This window comes from Manis javanica, chromosome 11, assembly GCF_040802235.1.
Source record: "Manis javanica isolate MJ-LG chromosome 11, MJ_LKY, whole genome shotgun sequence".
Classification (NCBI taxonomy): domain Eukaryota; kingdom Metazoa; phylum Chordata; class Mammalia; order Pholidota; family Manidae; genus Manis; species Manis javanica.
Genome location: NC_133166.1, coordinates 38197500 through 38220480, shown reverse-complemented (window position 1 = coordinate 38220480; position 22981 = coordinate 38197500). Strand labels below are relative to the sequence as shown.

Genomic DNA, 22981 nt, shown 5'->3' with positions numbered 1-22981 from the left:
AAGGTCCCATTTTCTTCTTATTTGTAATTACTGGAAAATCTGTCTCTTCTCTTCCCCTCCCTCATACATAAGTCTGTGAATTCCTTGGAAGCAAATTGTCTTGTTTTTTAATCTTTATTGCCCTAACACTGACTATGATACTTTATACATGTGAATGTGCTTGAGTTGAAATTTCATTTATTTTATCATTAATAATCATTTGAATCACAGAACCCCCCCCACATTATCAATTTTAACTTTCTTATCTCCATAGTCTCTAAACTTCTATGTAGCAGTCCTTTAACTTAGTAATGCCTGATAAATATTTGTTAAACTAAGTTCCAAAGGTATTTACAAAGTTTGAATTCTGAAACAGAAAATTTTATTTAATTGGCGTATTTAGTAGCAGATTGTTGTTTATGACTATACAGTTGAAACTTTCTGAGCCATATTTGGCACTTTGTACCCTCATATTCAAGCCAGACGGGTCTCTTGGGACTGCATCTCCTAAGGGGCCCCAAAATGTTACACAATATGGTTAAGAAAAAGGCTTTAGGGAGGAAAGAGAACAGTCATAAGAGCTTTCTGGTCAAAGAAAGAGAAATGCACAAATCCCCTAATTTTACATCATCCTAAAGGAAAGCATTTTGAAGCCAGGACTTTTCTCATTTAGCCTTAGCTCAGACTGGCCATGGTCCTTGGTTGGGTGTTTGTGTGAGCACACATGGTCACATCCAAAGTCCCCTCTATTACCTCCACAGAGCCTTCTGAAGGGCACATGATAACTTGCCTGCATAGTCTCGCACTCACCTGTAATGGTTGGTTACATCCTCATCTTTTGTCTTTCACCTCTTCACCTGCTCCTTCTCCCCCCTTTTTTAAAGATCCAATTCAAGCACATTTTCTTCAATGACATGTCTCTGAACACATAGCAGAATAATTAATCTAGTAACTGCCATCACTATGCCACCTGTTACAATGCTTCTCCTTCTATATTGTCATTCTATCTCTACCAGACTTTCATTTCCCTGAGTGTGGGGATCATGTCTTTAATCAATCCTTCATTTGTTTATTCATTCAGTGACATGTAGCCAGTGCCTATTGTTTTCAGGGACTGTGCTAGGTGCTGGAGATACAATAGTGAGTAAAGACCCACCTGCTCCCTGCTCCCTTGGAGCTCACCATCTAGCTGGAGAGACAGTCAACCAAACACCCACCACAACAGCTGTGGCAGCTGCCCTGGTGACTGTTATGAATGGCAGGCAAATGGTGCAGTGATAACCAGCACTAAGGGCAACTGACCAATACATGGGGAGGTCAGGGAAGGCTTCCATGAGTAAGTGAAGCCTTGTGAAGACTCCTTGATGGGCTTGGATCAGTGAATGAGAGCAGGTGAAAGACAATGGAATCAGTGATCAATTTAAGTTTTTAAAGTTTAATTCCACTAAAATTACAACGTGAAACTTGGCAATTAGGAAGAATTAATAACCAAAAGAAAGCTAATGAAAATAAATCTTTAATACGGTTTTTCCATTTTTAATCTTAGTGTTATTTCTCAGGTGTTTATTTCTCAATTGAAAATCACCAATACAAAGTTATTGTACCCTACTTCTACTCCCACAATATCCTCACCTCCCCCAATACACACACAGGAGATTGCTACCTTGTAAGAAGACAGGACATGTTTAAATAAAACATTTGGGGAAGTCATTCAAGACCCAGTATGATAAAGTGCTAAAATTGTGAGGGAGAGAGGAGGTAGGCTTTCACTGAAGAAGAGTGCCCAGTTCAGGCCACAATAGTCAGGAAGACTGCAAGCATCTAAAGGCTTGAGTTACACCCTGAAAGCACTGGATTAGAAAAAAAAAGAAAAGGAAACTACTAATGTGTATTGTGTGCCTCTTACATTGTAGGCACTGTGCCCGGCAATATTTTATTGTATTTTGGACTCACTATAGTCTTGCAAAGCATATCTGTGTATTTTACAGGTGAGGAAACTCAAACTTGGTTAATGTTAATGTTAAATATTATGTTTTCAATATTATCAAATATTGTCTTCTTTTTTAGACTTTTCTCTATTTTTTCATACTTTATTTTTAGAGACACACACCAAATTCATCATGATTGAAGATAATAAGGAAAACAAAGACCATTCCTTAGAAAGGGGAAGAGCAACACTCATTTTTTCCTTAAAGAATGAAGTTGAAGGACTTATAAAAGCACTGAAAATCTTCCAGGTAAGCACTCTCCTTATTTCTGCATAAAGCTTTTCTAAAATTGGTCTCTAAAATTATACTTGAAATAAATTATTGTAAATTTTTCCGAGGTAGATTAAAGAAATTTCTTAAGCGCTTAAATGTCTAAAATATTGCTCATTTCTAACAAGTTGGCAAAGGATACAATTTACAGAAGAGGAGATACAAATAGCTAAAGAACAAGGGAAGGAGAGATTCCTTCATAGATTTCGGAGAAGCAAATTTTTATTAAATAAAATAGTAAAAATTTAATGATATTATTTAATGATATAGTAGTAATATATTTAATGGTATTTTTGATATAGTAAAATAGTAAAGATTCCACAATTACACTGTTCCCTACTGTCAAAGCTTCAGGGTCTTTGGCACTTAAATACACCTTTGTTATGAGGGTAAATCAGTGTAATGTGTAAGGAAGCAATTTGATAATATGTATTATGAGCCTTAAAATGTTCACATATTTTGATTCATTAATTCCACTTCTATGAATCTAACTTAAGGAAAGAGGGGTCAGTCAGGCAGAACCTGAATATTTATTGAGTACTTTGTGCCAGAGGCACTATCACATACTTACGATGTAGACCTGAACAAAGTAGACAGTGCCTGCCCTCACAGTGTGTGTGGTCAAGTGGGAAGACAGACTTAACCAAATAATAGGAGTTAAGTAAATAATTACCTGTGTAAGGTGACCTGAAAGAGAAGTACCAGGTAGTACTCTGATAGCACTGAAATGGGGGACCTAACCTAGTTCAAGGGCTTATGGTTATAAAGATTTATTTTTGGGAACTAAAAATCATGAACAAACTACCTTAAAGTAGGGGACATGTTAAATTATGCTATCAAAACATCCAAGTTCTAGAGGCAGACCACCTGAATTAAAATCCTTGCTCTGTCACTTACTGGCTGGGTGATCATGGGCAAATTATTTAGTCTCTGTGCTTCAGATTCTGTGTCTATCAAACAAGAACCCTACCTGTCATTGTGAAAATTACTAGATTTAACATGTGTAAAATACATAGGAGAGTTCAAATAAATTATCAATAGATGTTAACTATTTTTAAAATCAAGTTCACATTCATATGACATACTATTATATAGCCATTTGAAAATATTATTTCAAATAATTAAAAAATTTAAATATGGACAAATAGTCTAGAAGAGTTTGTGATGAAAAACATCAGTTTTCCTACCAACACGCCATATCCTCTGTCCCACTCCCTAAAGCCAGCCTCTTTTAACTATTCCTGCTCTTCAGTTTTTTGTTAATGAATTTGTAATATCTAATTATTGTTCTGATAGCTCTCTTTGAGTTATCAACTTTGCACAATATTCATTTACTCTTTATTGTGAATGATACTGATACCCCTCTGTCCTCTCTCCTTCTTATTCCTCCCAAAATGTGATAATTACATGACTATTTTAAGCTCTTCTGTTTGCTAGCCTTTAAGTCTTTAAATAATATATGTATATTTCTTCTTCCATCAACTTGCTTTTTTATTTTATTTTTGATCAGGTACTTAAATACTCGTGCATTGTTGAAAAAGTCAACCCATACTATAAAGCTTGTAAAGAAAACAGCATTGTTCTGCTTCATCTATCTTCAGTCCTAAGTTCCATTTAATTTTTTTGTTGACTTTCAGTGCATAGGGTTGAGTTAATCATACTCATTAAATCATGTGTACATTATCATGATGTTTTTACAATCTCCCCCGGTTTAATTTCATCGTTCCATTTGATCTCCATTTCTGCCTTCTGGTAGACAGTTGTTCAGATGTGTTTGATCTGTGCATTGAATTATTTTTACATGTACTTTAGAATATGGAGAGTTTTTGCATGTGTATATATGGTAATTTATAGAAATGTTATTGAAGATGCACTTTTTCTTGCACTCAGTGCTATGTTTTGAAGACCTACCCATGCTGCTGTGTATCCATCTCATTCATTCTTCTGACTGCTGCTTCCAGGAGCATCCATTCATTTTACTTATCTTCAGCCTACACAAGGCAACCATTCACTTTTTTAACTGTATTTTCTAGTATTTACCAATATTTATAGATGATCTGCTTTTCCTGCTGCTATTTCTTGATTTTTTTCAATTATAGATTTTGCCAATTGATTTCCTATAATGGAAGTAAAAATTTCTCTTTCTTGACACAACTCCCTTCAACTTTCCTTCCCCCTATCTTCCCAATGTCCCAATTTTTGGCTATGCCAGTTTCTAGTGTTTTCATTATTACAAGTATTTCAATATACTTGTATTCTGATACAAATATATATATATTTGATATAGAGATATAAATAATATAGATATAGATAATATAGAGATATAAATATCTTTAGTATTTCATTATTTCATGTATTTCAATATACAAATATTCATATAACAAGATTATATAAATCTTGTTCAGAGGAGAGTCATATTTTCCATTATTCTGACTCTTCCTTTTCTGTGTGATAGGATTACAACATAGCATTTAGCAGATGGACTATGGAGCTGGACAGCCTGAATTGTGAATTCCATCTCAGATACTTATTAGCTGTGTGCCTTTGGGAAAACTGCTTAATGTCTCTGTGCCTTTGTTTCTGTAATTGAAATATGTGATAGGGAATGTCTCACTTATTTCTCCTACTTTATCTGAATTTTCCTGGATCTTCTTGGCTAAATTTTTCTTCCAATTGGACTAAATTAGTTACATTGCCTAACCAAATTCCATCAAGATTTTGATGTTGATAACATTCAATGTATAGACTAATTTAGGAAGATTTGCCATCTTGCAACTCTTCCTCCAAAAGCATAATTTAGCTTTATATTTATTCAAGTCATCATTCAAAACATTTATGATTGAAGTCTCATTGTAAAAATTCAGAAGAAATAGATTAAATGAAACTCTCCTTTACTCAAGATGAATTCCAGTATATTTTGTAAACTGGCTTTCTTCTATTGATTTCATGATAAATTCTATGTTCCAGGATCCCAACATCCCTGACACTCCCTTTTTTTGTTGTTTCCTGTCCCCTAATAATTCTTATTTCATCCCTACTTTTGCTTGTTCAGTTCCTCCTGTTTGGAATCCTCCTGCTTCCCTTCTGTTCTCCTATTCCCTCTCTTCTCTATGACTTATTTCAGTTACTGTCTGCTCCGTGGGTTACTTTCTCTAACCCATGATGCTTTTTCCTTTCACTGAGCATCTTCTGCCCCTGAACACACTACTTGTTTTTCCCCTTAGTCTTTCATATGTTAGCCAACTAGATGATAAACTCCTTACATGTCTTACCCTTCTTTGTATGCTTCACAGCCTTTACCTGGATATATAGATGTTCACTAAGTTAATTTAGACTGAACTGGTTAGTATTGAAGATCATCTATTCTAATCTAATTTTCTAGATGAAAAAACTGTGGGGTGGGGTGATCACTTCTCATATTGCATTATAAATCTAAAGCTCCAGAGACAGAAATCTCTGAAAGAGAGGGTTTATTGAGACTTTACAGATGCTAGTCAGAAAAGGACTGGGATGGAAAGTTTCTGCTTCACCAGCAGCAAGGCCAATTAACAGAAACAACTTGTCTGCCAGACTCAAGAATCAGAGAATATTTGTAAGTGGTCTCAAGGGAAGAAAGTTGTTTAAGTTCACATTGGCTACAGATAAGGAAGGTGGGCTGCTGTGAGTGGGGCAAGTCCAGGGCTAGGTGATTAATCCATAGTGAAGGCTCATGGATTGGTTGTTAATGATGGTTAGGCACTGGTCGTGCACAAGAAGGATGCAGTGGTTCTGGGCGCCTTCTAGATGATCGTTGAAATGACTTCATCCAGGACGGTGAAGTTTCTGGTTAGCTACCACCTAAGGCTATTCATTGATTATCTTCTCTTGTTTCTCTCCCTCATTTTCCAGCCCTTAAGCCACTTAATCTAGTTCATTTCAGAATTTTTCCTTATCATTTCCCCCTTCTCATCGATATTTCATAGAAATCATCTCTGATGAATGTCTGTTGTGAATTTAAGTATGTTTAAAAATGGCTCCCTTATGTCTCATTCCTAGGAAGTCATGTCCCACAGAGGAGGGAAATGTAAAGGTAACGTTGGATGAGATGGATGGGATGTCCCAGGCTTATTATGGGCAACATGAGGGTGTGAGAAAGAGAGACCATCAGTCAACTCTCGTCAGGTATCCTCAAGATTCTTTTAAAGGATATCTTGTTCTGGAAAAGCATAGGTGGCTAATTCAGTCTGTTGAGCAAGCATAATGCTGGCTGGAGTCTGGTTATCAGATTGGGAGAGCAATCAAGTATAAAGTTCAGATAAAATAACACCAAGCAAAATTAAAAGTAGGGCAACAAATACAATCTGAAAGATGGTTTTAATTCATGAGCCCCATGACCTGCACCATCATTTGAACATCTCCCAAATTGGGGTTGGATCACTTGGGACTCTTATTTTGCAATTGCAATAGCCCAGGTAAACAAATTAAAAAATTTTTATGGTGGTGCTTGGGCTTTAGATTTGTGTAGTCTGATTGCCCATCTTTAGGGTTATGAACTATGGCAAGGAAGGAAATAGAAGGAATATAGATTAGGGTGATTTTGAGTCTTTCAGAATATACAGGCTTGGTCTGGACTCTTGGGTGGAAGCAGTCAACTTCAAGATGTCAGCGGCTTCTCTTTCTAGTCAGGTGGAGTTTGAAATCGGAGATGGGAGTGCTGGACCATTCAGGTAGATTAGCCTCTTTTTTAGTTAGGAAACATGAATCCAGGAGTCAATTCCATGGAGCCTGGCTTCGTAGGGATTTGCAAGAAGTACTTAGAACCAATCTTTACAACAGGGTTGTGAAGAACTTTTATGGAGATGTCTTTTTCAATACACAAAACCTCCAGATTGGATTCTGTGGGGTGGAGGTTCACTCTTCTTGTTACTATACAAATATTGTTTTACCAAATAGTGATTTTTATTAACAGGTTTAGTAAGTTCTTGGCAATAGGCTTTTATAACTAAACAGTCTAAGGCTACTGAGGAAAGATGCATAGGTCTTCCTGTTATGATTTCAAAAGGGGAAAGCTTATGTTTTCCAAAGGGAGTGGACCTCAGATTCAAAAGAACTATAATTAAGAGTTTTGACCAAGGAATTTTTAAGACTTTCAAAAATTTGGTTGAGTCTTTATATTCATTTATACTTTTTACTAACCCAGAGGATTATGGATGCTAGGAATAATGAAAATTCTGTACTGTTGGCAAAATGGTGCATACCTGCTGGATAATTTGTCCAGCAAAATGAGTCCCCCAATCACTTTGTAGAGCAAACAAAACAGGGTTCCATAGGTTGATGTGATTTTCTCTGTTAGTATCTTAGCCACAGAGGCAGCAGTGACATGGCAAACAGAGAAAGCCTCAAACCATCCATAAACATATGTACAATAACAAGAACCTATTGATAACCCATACTAAGTAGCAGTTAAATGCAACTGCAGGTGTTCAAAAGGTCCAGAGGGAGGAGGTAAAAGCAGAATTTGCCAGGGAGCCAGGAAGAACCGAGTGGCCATCTTGGGTTTCCCTCAGCCCTGTCTACTAATTTTATAACCACTGTTATCCCATCTTAATTTCTCTGATTTAGGAGCAAGCTGCTACCATATCGCAAGAACATTAAGATGGCAAAAGTCAACAAGAGCTCATCATCGTTTTTATTTTTGTAGAAGCGGAATGGACTTTATCCACATATGCTATGATATTTATAGATTCTGTCACTGTTGCCTTTGCATGAAAGTCAGCTAGGAATTTCCCTGATAATCAGGTTTATTTTTTTAGTGTAAGCTCAGTTTTAATGACAACAATTTCAGAGGGTAAGAGAATAATTACGGGTGATAACCTTACACGAGGACTTTTCTGATTTCTAGGAATTTCACAGAATTTCTAGAATTCTTTTATATCTATAAAAGCACAAATACCTAAACATGAGAGAGCTAAGTATTACTTCTTTTATTTTTTATTTTTATTATTTTTATTCTGATATTGTTAATGTAGAATTACTTGAACAACATTATGATTACCAGACTCCCCCTATTATCATGTCCCCCCCATATACCCTATTACAGTCACTGTCCATCAGCTCAGTAAGATGCTATAGAATCACTACTTGTCTTCTCTGTGTTGTATAGCCCTCCCTGTGCCACCACCCTACATTATGTTGGCTAATAGTAATGCCCCCTTTTATTTTTTCCCTTTATCTCTCCCTTCCCACCCATCCTCTCCAGTCCCTTTCCCTTTGGTAACTGTTAGTACATTCGTGGGTTCTATGAGTTTGCTGCTATTTTGTTCCTTCACTTTTTGCTTTGTTGTTATACTCCACAGAGGAGTGAATCATTTGATAATTGTCTTTCTCCGCCTGGCTTATTTCACTGAGCATAATACTCTCTAGCTCCATCCATGTTGTTGCAAATGGTAGGATCTGTTTTCTTCTTATGGCTGAATAATATTCCATTGTGTATATGTACCACATCTTCTTTATCCATTCATCTACTGATGGACACTTAGGTTGCTTCCATTTCTTGGCTATTGTAAATAGTTCTGTGATAAACACAGGAGTGCATATGTTTTTTTTGGAACTGGGATCCTGCATTCTTAGGGTAAATTCCTAGGACTGGAATTCCTGGGTCAAATGGTATTTCTATTTTGAGTTTTTTGAGGAACCTCCATACTGCTTTCCACAATGGTTGAACTAATTTACATTCCCACCAGCAGTGTAGGAGGGTTCCACTTTCTCCACAACCTCGCCAATATTTGTTGTTGTTTGTCTTTTGGATGTTGGCCATCCTAACTGGTGTGAGGTGATATCTCATTGTGGTTTTAATTTGCATTTCCCTGATGATTAATGATGTGGAGACACTTTTTCATGTGCCTGTTGGCCATCTGAATTTCTTCTTTGGAGAAATGTCTGTTCAGCAACTCTGCCCATTTTTTAATTGCCTTATTTGCTTTTTGTTTGTTGAGGTACATGAACTCTTTATATAATTTGGATGTCAACCCCTTATCAGATATGTCATTTATGAATATATTCTCCCATAATGCAGGATGTCTTTTCATTCTACGGATGGCATCCTTTGCTGTACAGAAGCTTTTTAGTTTAATATAGTTCCACTTGTTCATTTTTGCTTTTGTTTCCCTTGCCCGGGGAGATATGTTCATGAAGAAGTTGCTCATGTTTATGTCCAAGAGATTTTTGCCTGTGTTTTTTTCTAAGAGTTTGATGGTTTCATGACTTACATTCAGGTCTTTGATCCATTTCAAGTTTACTTCTGTGTATGGGGTTAGACAATAATACAGTTTCATTCTCTTACATGTAGCTGTCCAGTTTTGCCAACACCAGCTGTTGAAGAGGCTTTCATTTCCCCATTGTACATCCATGGCTCCTTTATTGTATATTAATTGACCATATATGGTTGGGCTTATATCAGGGCTCTCTAGTCTGTTCCATTGGTCTATAGGTCTGTTTTTGTGCCAGTACCAAATTGTCTTGATTACTGTGGCTTTGTAGTAGAGCTTGAAGGCAGGGAGCATAATTCCCCCTGCTTTATTCTTCCTTCTCAGGATTGCTTTGGCTATTTGGGGTCTTTTGTGGTTCCATATGAATTTTAGAACTGATAGGGATTGCACTGAATCTGTAGATTGCTTTAGGCAGGATGGCCATTTTTACAGTATTACTTCTTCCTAGCCAAGAGCATGGGATGAATTTCCATTTATTAGTGTTCCCTTTAATTTCTCTTAAGAGTGTCCCGTAGTTTTCAGGGTATAGGTCTTTCACTTCCTTGGTTAGGTTATGCCTAGGTTTTTTATTCTTTTTGATGTAGTTGTGAATGGAATTGTTTTCCTGATTTTTCTTTCTGCTAGTTCATCATTAGTGTATATGAATGCAGCAGATTTCTGTGTATTAATTTTGTAATTCTGTAACTTTGCTGAATTCAGGTATTAGATCTAGTAGTTTTGGTGTGGATTTTTGAGGGTTTTTTATGTACAATATCATGTCATCTGCAAACAGGGACAGTTTGACTTCTTCCTTGCCAATCTGGATGCTTTTTATTTCTTTGTGTTGTCTGATTGCTGTGGCGAGGACCTCCAGTATTATGTTGAATAGAAGTGGGGAGAGTGGGCATCCCTGTCTTGTTCCCGATCTTAAAGGAAAAGCTTTCAGCTTCTCCCTGTTAAGTATAATGTTGGCTGTGGGTTTGTCATATATCACCTTCATTATGTTGAGGTACTTGCCTTCCACACCCATCTTGTTGAAAGTTTTATCATGAATGGATGTTGAATTTTGTCAAATGCTGGAGCTTATCATGTGTTTTTTTTTTTTGTCCTTCTTTTTGTTGATGTAGTGGATGATGTTGATGGATTTTCTAAAGTTGTACCATCCTTACATCCCTGGGATGAATCCCACTTGATCATGATGATCTTTTTTATGTATTTTTGAATTCAGTTTGTAATATTTTGTTGAGTATTTTTACATCTATGTTCATTAGGGATATTGGTCTGTAATTTTCTTTTTGTGGTGTCTTTGCCTGGTTTTATTAGAGTGATGTTGGCCTCGTAGAAAGAGTTTGGGAGTATGCCCTCCTCTTCCACTTTTTGGAAAACCTTAAGGAGGATGGGTATTAGGTCTTCACTAAATGTTTAATAAAATTCAGCAGTAGAACCATCTGTTCCAGGAATTTTGTTCTTAGGTAATTTTTTGATTACCAATTCAATTTTGTTGCTGGTAATTGGTCTATTCAGATTTTGTGTTTCTTCCTGTGTTTCTTCCTTGGAAGGTTGTATTTTTCTAGAAAGTTGTCCATTTCTTCTAGGTTATCCAGTTTGTTGGCATATAATTTCTCATAGTATTCCCTCATAATTCTTTGTATTTCTGTGGTATCTGTAGTGATTTTTCTTTTCTCATTTCTGATTCTATTTATGTGTGTAGATTCTCTTTTTTTTCTTGGTAAGTCTGGCTAGGGTTTTATTTATATAGTTTATTTTCTCAAATAACCAGCTCTTGCTTTCATTGATTCTTTCTATTGTTTATTCTTCTCAATTTTATTTATTTCTTCTGTCCCTCCTTCTACTGACTTTGGGCCTCATTTGTTCTTCCTTTTCTAGTTTCATTAATTGTGAGTTCAGACTGTTCATTTGGGATTGTTCTTCTTTCCTGAGGTAGGCCTGTATTGCAATATATTTCCTTCTTAGCATGGCCTTCACTGCATCCCACAGATTTTTGGGTTGTTGAATTATTATTGTCATTTGTCTCCATATCTTGCTTGATCACTGTTTTTATTTGGTCATTGATCCATTGATTATTTAGGATCATGTTATTAAGCCTCCATGTGTTTGTGGGCTTTTTTGTTTTCTTTGTGTAATTTATTTCTACTGTCATACCTTTGTGATCTGAGAAGCTGGTTGGTACAATTTCAATCTTTTCGAATTTACTGAAGTTCTTTTTGTGGCGTAGTATATGACCTATTCTTGAAAATGTTCCCTGTGCCCTTGAGAAGAATGTGTATCCTGTTGCTTTTGGATGGAGCGTTCTGTAGATGTCCATTAGGTCCATCTGTTCTAATACATTGTTCAGTGCCTCTGTCTCTTTACTTATTTTCTGTCTGGTTGATCTGTCCTTTGGAGTGAGTGGTGTGTTGAAGTCTCCTGAAATGAATGCATTGCATTCTATTTCCTCCTTTAATTCTGTTAGTATTTGTTTCTCATTTGTAGGTGATCCTGTGTTGGGTGCATAGGTATTTATAATAGTTTTGTCCTCTTGTTGGACTGACCCCTTTATCATTATGTAATGTCCTTCTTTGTCTCTTATTACTTTCTTTGTTTTGGAGTCTATTTTGTTGGATACAAGTACTGCAACTCCTGCTTTTTTCTCCCTGTTAGTTGCATGAAATATCTTTTTCCATCCCTTTACTTTCAGTCTGTGTTTGTCTTGGGTTTGAAGTGAGTCTCTTGTAGGCAGTGTGTAGACAGGTCTTGTTTTTTAATCCATTCAGTGACTCCATGTCTTTTTATTGGTGCATTCAGACCATTTACATTTAGGGTGATTATCAATAGGTGTGTACTTATTGCCATTGCAGGCTTTAGATTTGTGGTTACCTAAAGATTCAAGGGTAATTCCCTTACTATCTAACAGTCTAATTTAACTCAGTTCATGTGCTATTACAAACACAACCTAAGGGTTCTTTTTAAATTTTTCCTCCTTTTTCTTTCTCCTCCATTCTTTGTATGTTATGATTCTGCACTCTTTGTCTATCCCTTGGGTGACATCTATTTAGCCTTAGGAATACTTCCATCTATAGGAGTCCCTCCAAAATGCACTGTAGAGGTGGTTTGTGGGAGGTAAATTCTCTCAACTTTTTCTTATCTGAAAATTGTTTAATCCCTCCTTCAAATTAAATGATAACTTTGCTGGGTATAGTATTCTTGGTTCGAGGCTCTTCTGCTTCATTGCATTAAGTATATCATACCGCTCTCTTCTGGCCTGTAAGGTTTCTGTTCAGAAGTCTGATGATAGCCTGATGGGTTTTCCTTTGTAGGTGACCTTTTTTCTCTCTCTGGCTGCCTTTAATACTCTGTCCTTGTCCTTGATCTTTGCCATTTTAATTATTATATGTCTTGATGTTGTCCTCCTTAGGTTCCTTGTATTGGGAGATCTGTGTACCTCCATGGCTTGAGAGACTATCTCCTTCCCCAGATTGGGGAAGTTTTCAGCAATTACCTCCTCAATGACACTTTCTATCCATTTTTATCTCTCTTTTTCTTCTGGTACTCCTGTATTGTGAATATTGTTCTGTTTGGATTGGTCACACAGGTCTCTCAATATTCTTTCATTCTTACAGATCCTTTTCTCTCTCTGTGCCTCAGCTTCTTTGTATTTCTCTTGTCTAATTTCTATTCCATTTACCATCTCTTCTACTACATCTAATCTTCTTTTAAATCCCTCCATTGTATGTTTCATTTCAGATATGGAATTTCTTAATGATTGAATTTCTATCTTAAACTGTTCTTGAGTTCTTGAATATTTTTCCGTACCTCCATAAGCATGTTTATGATTTTTATTTTGAACTCTCTTTCAGGAAGATTGGTGAGTTCAATTTCATTTGGCCCTTTTACTGGGGTTTGTGAGATTTTGGTCTGAACCGGGTTCTTTTGATGTTTCATATTTCTATGTGGTGCCCTCTAGTGCCCAGAAGCTCCTGTCTCTGGAGATGCTCATCCCCTAGAGTGAGGTTGGGGGTGGTAGGGGAGCAGACTTGGTGCCTGGGAGGAGGAAAGATCTGTTTTCTGATTCCTGTCTGCCATGCTTGTCTCCAGTATTAGAGCCACTGGGCCAAGCACACAGGTGTAAGCCTCCGTGCTTTGCATCTCTAGCTATTGTAGGCGGGGACTCCCTCTGGCTGGCCTGACACCAGCACCGTGACTGCAGGTTTGCAAATGGGTTCTGGCAAGCTAGGAGGAAGATGCAGCAGGCTGCATGTCACAGTTGGGGGCTTCAGAGCTGAGTAAGTAGCCAAGGGGATGGAACTCCTGAAGCGCCTCAAAGTTCCCAACCAGCTGGGCAGAGTGTGCCCAGACAACCTTGTCCAGCTCTCCCCTCCCCTGCGCTGCAAGCTCCGTGCAAACCCCGCCCCTTCAGCAGCCCGCTGGCAGCTAGGAAGCCTCTCAGACTGCCTGCCTTTCCCTTGTCCCAGAGTGGCCAAGTATGGATCTCCTCCACAAATGGCTGGTATCTGTCTTTCAAGCACTCCACCTGTCTGAGCTCCCGGATGTCCAGAGCACCACACAGTGTAGGTTTCTGCTCTGAAAGCAGACCTCCAGGGTTGGGTGTTCAGCAGTTCTAGGCTTCCACCCCCTCCTCTACTCCGGTTCTCTTCCTCCTGCCAGTGAGCTGGGTTGGGGGAAGGGCTTGGGTCCCACTGGACTATGGCTTTCCTACGTTACCCTGTTTCGTGAGGTCTGCTGTGTTCCTGAGGTCTGTATGCAGTCTGCTTCAGCCTTCTTTCTTGTTGCTGTTTTAGCGTTAGTTGTATCAATTAACTACATTTTCATACTATTTGTGGTTCTGGGAAGATTTCTCTGTCTCACCTCTCATGTCACCATCTTGAATCTAGTATTACTTCTTATTTGACAATATTCCCCATGTAAATTTAACATATTGTAGAAATCTAATTAGTTTAACCATTTAGAATTTGATTTGGGGAATTTTGTCAAAAGTATCAAAAAATAGGTTTTTATTTGTTTTTTAAACACTTGGTTGAATAGGATAAATGAAATAATTAGCCATATTTAACCAAAATGACAATTAAAGACTTCATAGGCAAACATAGAAAATTAAATAGTTGCTAGCAGATTTTAGCTCTTTTAATATTAAGAAGATTCAGTTTTCATAAGCAATCAAGCACCTGGTGAGAAAGATGTCATGAAGCACAGAATTTTGTTTCCTAGGAAATTATTTTAAGTCAAAGCAAAAAATTTTCACTACCTCTTATCAAGAGCAGACCAATGAATGGTCCAAGAGATGTTTGTCTTTTTAGCAGAGAGGAAACTAGAATTTCATTTTTTAACAGCTTACTTCCGATAGTAAAGGAATTTTAAATAATTCATTTTAACTGTAGCCAGCTTGATCATACATTAAAATTCTTTTCCCAAGATTCCTTTCACAAACCTTCTACAGCTTTCTGTTTTTACATTCAGATTTTGTCCTAAATTTTTCCCTCTTTTAAATAACTAGCCTCTCACATTTAGGACCAAAGTCCTTTCTTTTTTCTTCAGTAAAAATTCATTCTTTTACTTTTCATCCTACTTTTCTTGCATGCAAAGATATTTCCCTTGTTATTTCTTGTGGCTTTGATTACACTTATTAGAATTATTAGCTTCTAAAAATATTAATTTCTGGTGAAAATTAAGTAGTAAGCAATTGTGAACTGTCTGTTACACCAGAATTCTTTAGATTGGCAAATATATGAATCCATTTCATAATTTCTAGAAACACTTATTTCTTCATAGTATGATAAGGTTTCAATAAAGCTGAAACAAGTTTACTAACAGACCCAAATTTATCTTTACTTTTCTGTAATAACAAAACAAAAGTAGGTAAACTTAGATTTGTTTACCAATTATTTCAGCATTTTATCTTATTTAGGAATGATCCAGATATTTAATGGATTCCCATTATTTAATTTAACTTAATAAAACTTTGGTTTAGGTTACCAGAAGATTTTGGAAGCTATTTTCAACAAATGTTTTTATCATACTAGGTTCTTGTTGACAGATTTTGTAGTAGAGATATCATGAACTTATTCTTAGTAAACCTACGTAGAATCAAAGTATGCTTAATGTTGATCTCTCTAAAGCCATGTCTATTTTTATTAACCCAACAAACTTAATTTAGTTTTAATATTGAATATTATCCTGGCTCACATGAACTTAAAAAAACATCTGGGTTAGTTTCTTTTATAGTTCTGAGATTTACAAATGCTTAATTTAAAAGCACTTATTTTAAAGCAATTAAATAGAGCTCTTCACAAATTAACTTTAGTAATATCATCTAGAGGTAGAAAAATACCACACATCCACACATGCATATAGATATACTTGAACATATAGACAGACTCAAACAGAGTCATTATAGTTATGTATTAGTGGGGATGACACCTAAGATTTGTGTTTGTTTTTAACAAGCAACCTTATAGAAGCTGTGGTACTTCAATAGCAAGTGTACTTCTATGGCTGTTTGTACTGTAAAAAGGCCTCTTTTTCCATTATTTTTCCTTCAGTCTTGGGAATTAAGGATGATCCAGATAAGAGGGATAGGTGGACTTTGACTTGTTTCTAGACTTCTTTTCCTGGTTTTGCAAAAAATTTGTAAGATAAGGACAATTATTCTCAACTCAAGGAGTTGTGTTATAATTTAAATAACACCATAGCTTTCCCACCTACATTATCCTCAATTTCCTTCTTTCCCTCTGGGCGTGTGGTTCTATTTTACCTTAGGGAAGAAGACCTTAAAAATTCCTATTAGGTTCTAAATATCAGCTCCCAATCTGGCCAGTTTTTTACTACTGAACTACTAAAAAGTTATTTTAAATATATTGTCAGTTTTCAGTCAGGACAAACATTAAAATTTTTGGCAGTTTTGAATGACACCTCTTGGGTATAAAAGGAGTCCCCAAAAAGTGTGTAAATGATATCACCTTTCCAAAATCCAAAGCCACTTCCAAAGATAACCAAGAGAAAGAACCAACAATCTAAGTGTCCCAGGTAGGCAGAAAGCCAAGCCCAGTTTTACGATGTAAAACAGGACAAGCAAAAAGGCTATAGCTATTCCTGGGGAGAAAGGATCCTTAACCAAATGTGCATAGATTTGAAAGTGAAGAGACTGTATTAAATTTTATTTTCCTCTCTCAACTGTACATCTCAGGCAGAGATTCAGAAGAGATGCTTCCGGTAAAAAATTTCACTTTTTGTGGGCTTCTGCCAGTTCTTCCAGGGTCTTCTCTACAGGCTCTGGCATCTCCCAGAGTTTCCCCTTGGCTATTTAAGGGAATAACGTGGCAGTTGGAGTTATATTCATTCTTATAGTCTTTTTGTTTTAGGTACCTCATATCTTTAATTTCTTACTAGCTTTTTGTAATGAAACTTTCAATGAAGTCGAATTTTGAAATTTTGAGATTTTGCTTTTGAATGCAAGTCTTAAATGATTTTATCTAGTTGAAACATTCTTCATAGTGGCCATTGTTCTAGGTTGTAATTTCCCTGAGGGTTGGCAGCAGTTTGGTAGGACCCTAGATGCAAATGGAGTTTAAACCCACATTTCTGTTCGACTATATCTGGCTACACATGGGGTGGAACACACATTTCTGTCTGATCGTAGGGTCTCCAAACTGATGGTTATTAAGACAACTTCTCAGTACACAAAACAAGCTTAGTAAGATTTTGCCATTTTTTCTAGCTGTTCACAGCTTCCAGAACCATAGGTTTTAGTGCTGGAAGGAGGTGCACTTGACTCTTTAGAATTTACAGGGCCCCATTAGTTAATCTTTATTTATACAAAACAAGACAATTTAGATAACAAGAAGCCAAATCAAAAGTGCCCCATTTGGGGAATGGCAGACACATACCATATTTAGTAATATTAACCCATTTAGACAAAAACGTGCATGATTCAGCCCTGTATCTCTTATGTGTAGTACTGGCCAGTGTTCCTGAAGAGGGTCCAGGAGGAGTTTTGGAATTTTGACTCCCATAATTTAGATAGTTGCTCTTAGTTGACCTAGTGTTTTGGGTGTGTGTGCTGCTTTGAGTGCCAGTCCCCAGAGTTTCACTAATGGGTCACCGGTTAGTCTCTTAGTGTGTCTAGGATGCTCCTGAATTATTATGCAATCTTCAGGATTGCTCAAGAGCTGGAAGAACAAAGCCTTATAGTGCACTTTCAAGATGAGGTAGAAAGATCTCCCTTTTAACCCAAGAACAGCTTATGTTCTTCTGTGGGAAGCCCTGTGAGACTGCTACAAGTCATGGACCAAAACACTTCTGCAAAGTTTTCTAGTCACCTTAGAAACTCCCACAAGAGAGCCCAAATGAACAAGTTGTCTCTCATCTTTAGGGTGAGTCCACCCTCATTCACTTTGCTTTGAGAACTAGGGATATTTGATTAACCAAGAACAAATATAATCCAAATTGAAATCATACTATATGCCACACAAAGTATCATTATGAGTTCAATTATTTTAAAGTAGTTAAAATAATCAGAACAACAGAATATATCTAGATAAGCAGTCACTGGCATAAAACAACAACAAAATAAAGCCAGGTTTAGGGCATCCCCTCAAATTTACCAGCTCCAGATTGACCCTGATGCCGTATATGTCTGGGAGGGCCACTTACGGATTATCTGAACAGAGGGGCCCAATAAAGCCAGCATGCAACAGTCACAAGTTGTCGGTGCATATTACAAAGCTTCAGAGGGGCTGAGAAGGGAGGATTCATCTTGATTCAGTGGGTCACAAGAGAGCTGCCTGTGGGTTCCTGCACTTAATTTTGAGAGAATGGTGTCCTTTTCTACTCCTCCTGAAGATTGGATCCCATTGCTGCCACTGTATGATAAATAAAAACTAGAGACTGAGTGATCTCTGAAATAAAAGGGTTTATTGAACCTTTATGGGTTCTAGCCAGATAAAGACTTAGTCCTGGTACAGAAAGTTTGCTTCACCAACAGCAAGGCAAGGTCACAGGAATAACTTGTCTGCCAGACTCAAGAAGCCAGGGACATTTTTAAGGAGTCTCAAGGGAGTGAAGGTCTTTAAATTCACATTGGCTACAGATAAGGAAGGTGAGCTGCTGTGAGTGGGGCAAGTCCAGGGCTAGGTAGGTAGTCCACAGTGAAGGCTCATGAATTGGTTGATGATGGTTAGGCACTGGTCATGCACAAGAAGGATGCAGTGGTTCTGGGCGCCTTCTAGATTGTTGAAATGACTTCATCCAGGAAGGTGAAGTTTCTGGTTAGCTACCGCCTGAGGCTATTGACTGATTATCTTCTCTTGTTTCTTCCCCTCATTCTTCAGCCCTTCCTCTTAGGGGTTGAGTTCATTCTCCTCAGTTCTTGTTCATGACTCAACAAATAATTGAAAGGCAGGGACACAGTAGCAAAGCAGAATGAAAGTTTTATTTGAATACACTCCAAGGAAGGAGCTGGCTAGAGTCAGGATAGAAAAAGGCAGGTTTATTTGATTATACATTGAGGGAGGAGGTTGCTTACTGTGAGACTTCTTTTTATGTTTTTTTTTTTTTTTGGCAAGGCAGAGAAGTCCTAGACTGATATTCTTTGGCCTTGGGGGCTTGATCTGATTGGAGGATTGAAGACATGGGCTGGGCTCTGACATTTTTATCTGGGGAATTTTTGTCATCTGGGGAGTGCCTGTGCTCTGAGGTTTTTATCTGGGGAGTGCCTGTGCCCTTCAAGTCACTCTCAGTCCCTGGGGCTTAATTTAATTAATCCTCTGGGTCTCTTCCTTTATCTAACTAACTCCCTGAGTTCTTGATGGGCCGCACCCTCTTTTCATCCAGCTCATATGTCTACCTATCATTCCCCCCTCAAGCAGTTGGGACTCAAGTCATTGGGATGAAGGTCAATGACTGCTCTGACTACTTCCTGCTTGTGAGGGATAAGTACAGTCCTTTTGGGTCCCTCTGCTTGCTGATTATCGGGATGGTGGAATAAGAGTACCCATCCAGGGGTCTCAAGAAGTTGGCTAATTCATCAGTCGGTAAGGGCTTGAACCTTCATGACAACAGGACTTTAATCTCAAGGGACTGTAGTCTGTAAGATATAAACTTAGTTAAGAGTTTTAGTAAGCCTGGTTCAAATTGTGGGGCTAGGAAAACATTAATAGGGGTCCAGCAAAGGAGAATAGCCAGGATGCCCAGTTCTAAAAGTGCAACGGAACTCCCCATGATTCTGAGAGTCATTGATGAATCAGAAACTTCTCCAGTTCTGTCTCTCTGGCCAGAAGTGTATGTGCCATGGAGTGACAGCAAAGGAGAAAAAGGGAAGTCGTGGGCGACAGAGCCTAAGTCTGGGATGAAAAGGGAGATAAGGATCAAATGATAAAATAACTTGAGTGGGCTTGTAATAAGCAGGCAAGGGGGAAAGGTTTATGGGAGGGGGACAGTGAAGGAGGTGCTTAACATTAAAGTGGGAAAGTGGTGGGCAAATCCACAGAAAGGACAAGGGGAAATTGAACCTGCTGTCAAATGGATGAGGAGGATAGAAGTCAGACTCCAGAAGGAGGGGCAGAAGTTGGAATAGAAATGTGGAGAGCCAAAGTCAGCCAGTTTGGACTGAGTATCAGCACTATGGACAAACATGAGAAAAATCAATGTAAACAGAGAGAGTGTCAGGGAAGGGGTTTTGGCCCTAGCCTATGTTGCTCCTGCAGGCTGTCTGCTGGGCTGGAGAGCTGGGTTCATGATGGAAGGTCAGAGTTAAGTCAGATCTGCAGATGCCATCAGAGTAAACATCTCTGGTCCCCTCTAAATGGAAAATCGGGCCAACAGAGCTGATGTGAAGATAGAAAGAACTGTCAGCATGAAAGGGACAAAGGGTCATAGAATCAAGGCAAATGAGAAGGGTCTTAGCTCCTAGGGGCAGCTGTTGGTGAAGAAGAGAGTAAAGGGAGAAATCTCGGGCTGCTCTGGGAGACATTCCTGAGGACCCAATTATGACCTGCCTCCTTGGGTAGGGTTTCTCTCAAGGTGAGTACAGGCAGGTACTACCTTGACCAGATCTGGTGGACATCTCATGGATGAGGGGATCATGAGATGAGGGTCTCGCCCCCAATTACCCAACCGCCAGATAACACAAAAAATGAGGAGGGGAAGAAAATAAGTGCAGCAAGTAGGAGAAATTTGTGGACATGGGAAAGGAAGTCTCTGCATTGACATATTCTGTGAGAAACAGAGAAGGAAGGGAAGGATTCCCAGAGAATAGGTAGATAGTGAGTGCCTTCAGCCAGGGGGTGAGGTGCATGCAGCTTACCGGGAGTGGGAATCTGAGTCTCACGGCCCCAAATATGTTAAAGGTTGAAGTTGTTCTCCTCACTTCTTGTCCCTGCCACAACAAAGAATTGAAAGGCACAGATACAATAGTGAAGCAGAATGAAAGTTTTATTTGAATACACTCCAAAGGAGGAGTGGGCTACAGTCAAGGTAGATAAAGGCAGGCTGCCTACCGTGAGGCTTCTTTTTATGGGGTTTTGGCAAGGCAGAGAAGTGTTTGATTGATATTCTTGGCCTTGGGAGCTTGATCTGATTAGAGGATTGAAGACATAGGCTGGGCTCTGACATTTTTATCTGGGGAATTTTTGTCATCTGGAGAGTGCCTATGCCCTTCAAGTCACTCTTGGTCCCTGTGGCTTCATTTAATTAATCCACTGAATTATCTCTGGCTCTCTGGCTTTATATGATTAATTCTCTGAATTCTTGGTTGGCCCCACCCTCTTTTCATCCAGCTCATATCTGTCTTTCTTTCTAACACTTATGCCATTTAATTTAGGACATTTCAGAATTTTTCCTTATCATGCATTATGTCACTGGTGCATTTCCTCAGCTATCCAAATTGGTAAGAAAAGATATCTTCCTCCCACACATACACATATGGCACTCACAGCTCAGGCTGGCATGGGAAGAGATCACAAGAAGCAGTGTGGTTCAGCTGGTTACTAAGTTTGTAGTTTAAGAGATTTGAGGTATAAAATACCCTGTGTTTAAGCTGTTTATCTAATTTTGTTAAATGTATGTTTGCAGAGGAAACTTTCTTTCTAAAGGACTAGCATTAATATCACTTTTTGAAAACAAGATTTTATTTGTGAGAATTCTCAAAGAGTTCTTTTTATCTTGGAGTCTTGGATTTTGATTTGCAGGCCAATTAATTGTGACAATCTGAGGGACTTGTAGTGGATATGTCTCACCAGAGGGGGATTGCCCCTGGGCAAGTTCACTCTGGATTCAGTAAGACCCAGTAACAATGGAAAGTTAGGTGTAAGAGGGTTTATAACAAGCTTTATTCTCTTGGTGGCAAGTCTGAATGCTGGAATCACATTTGCCTCTTGGGTGTTTGCAATCCATCTCTGTCTCTGCCTCAGGGCAGAGCTCTTTATATAGTAACATCCACAATAATGTCACATTGCCGATGGGCATATAAGCATTAGCCTACCAGTAGGGCAATTATATCAGCAAGTAGTTTAGGGTCAGGTGAGGATCCTGGCCATAGAAACTTCCATTTTCCCTATAGGGTGTTATTTTATTAGTTTATCGTGGGTTGGTAAGTTTTTCAAACATTTTTGAATAGTACCTAATGTTTAGGAGGAATTATTTTGATATTGGCTGCACTAAAAATAGCATTTTTGCTCTTTGGCTATTATGATAAGTGTAAAACTGATTTTTAGTGGTAATGAAATTAATTTTCTTGAGATTATTACAGTTTGAGGCAGTCACATGTAATCTTTACTCTCTGCTTTACACAGGAGAAGCGTGTAAACCTGTTACATATTGAGTCCCGAAAATCAAAGAGAAGAAACTCAGAATTTGAGATATTTGTTGACTGTGATATCAACAGAGAACAATTGAATGATATTTTTCATTTGTTGAAGATTCAAACTAATGTTCTCTCTGTGAATCCACCAGATAATTTTACTGTGAAGGAAGATGGTAAGTTTGAAAAATGGAAATTCTACTGAGAAGATTAAGTACATAATATATGTCTAATCTTATATTTATTTTGAAAGCATGAAAGTAAAAATAAAACACCTTCTCTTCAAATTGATGACAGTCTGGTAGTTAAGAGAGCACAGAATATAATTGCTCAAAATAATAAAGAAAAATTATAAAGCAACATTTTATCAAGTGTTATGTTTTCTCAGTTTTCATATCACTAGGCATCTCTTGATTTCACAAGTCTACAACTCACAATCCCTGAACACTTAGAAACTCTCACAGAGTTTAGCATTATTACCGGTGGAAAAGTTACCATTTTTCCTGGGATCATGTCTAAGAGGCAGCGAAGAATGAAGCCTGCAGACAAGAGTATGGAGCAGCCAGCAAAGTTTTAAATGAGGAGTGGAAAGAAGAAAGCTCCTACTAATCAGGAGGGGCTCCAAGGGAGGAAGCTGTTAGGACTGCAGTGGCCATGGGTTTTTATAAGCACATCGAGGAGGAAGTCCACTTGGTTGCTTAGGACCT

At 38.0% G+C, this 22981-nt stretch overlaps 1 protein-coding gene across 2 annotated transcripts in view; it reads left to right on the top strand.

Moving 5' to 3' along the window:
• The first annotated feature begins 463 nt into the window (after positions 1 to 463).
• The window catches only part of TPH1 (tryptophan hydroxylase 1), a 38637-nt gene continuing 16119 nt past the window's right edge, over positions 464 to 22981 (top strand). The window contains exons 1-3 of one of the 2 annotated variants that reach the window (XM_073216297.1): positions 464 to 1967; positions 2080 to 2216; positions 22267 to 22450. In XM_073216297.1, coding sequence (XP_073072398.1) covers positions 2100 to 2216; positions 22267 to 22450 — 301 coding nt within the window. In that variant the 5' untranslated portion in view covers positions 464 to 1967; positions 2080 to 2099. Of the gene's footprint in view, positions 2217 to 22266; positions 22451 to 22981 lie in introns of both variants that reach the window. The other variant, XM_073216296.1, reaches the window with a different exon arrangement.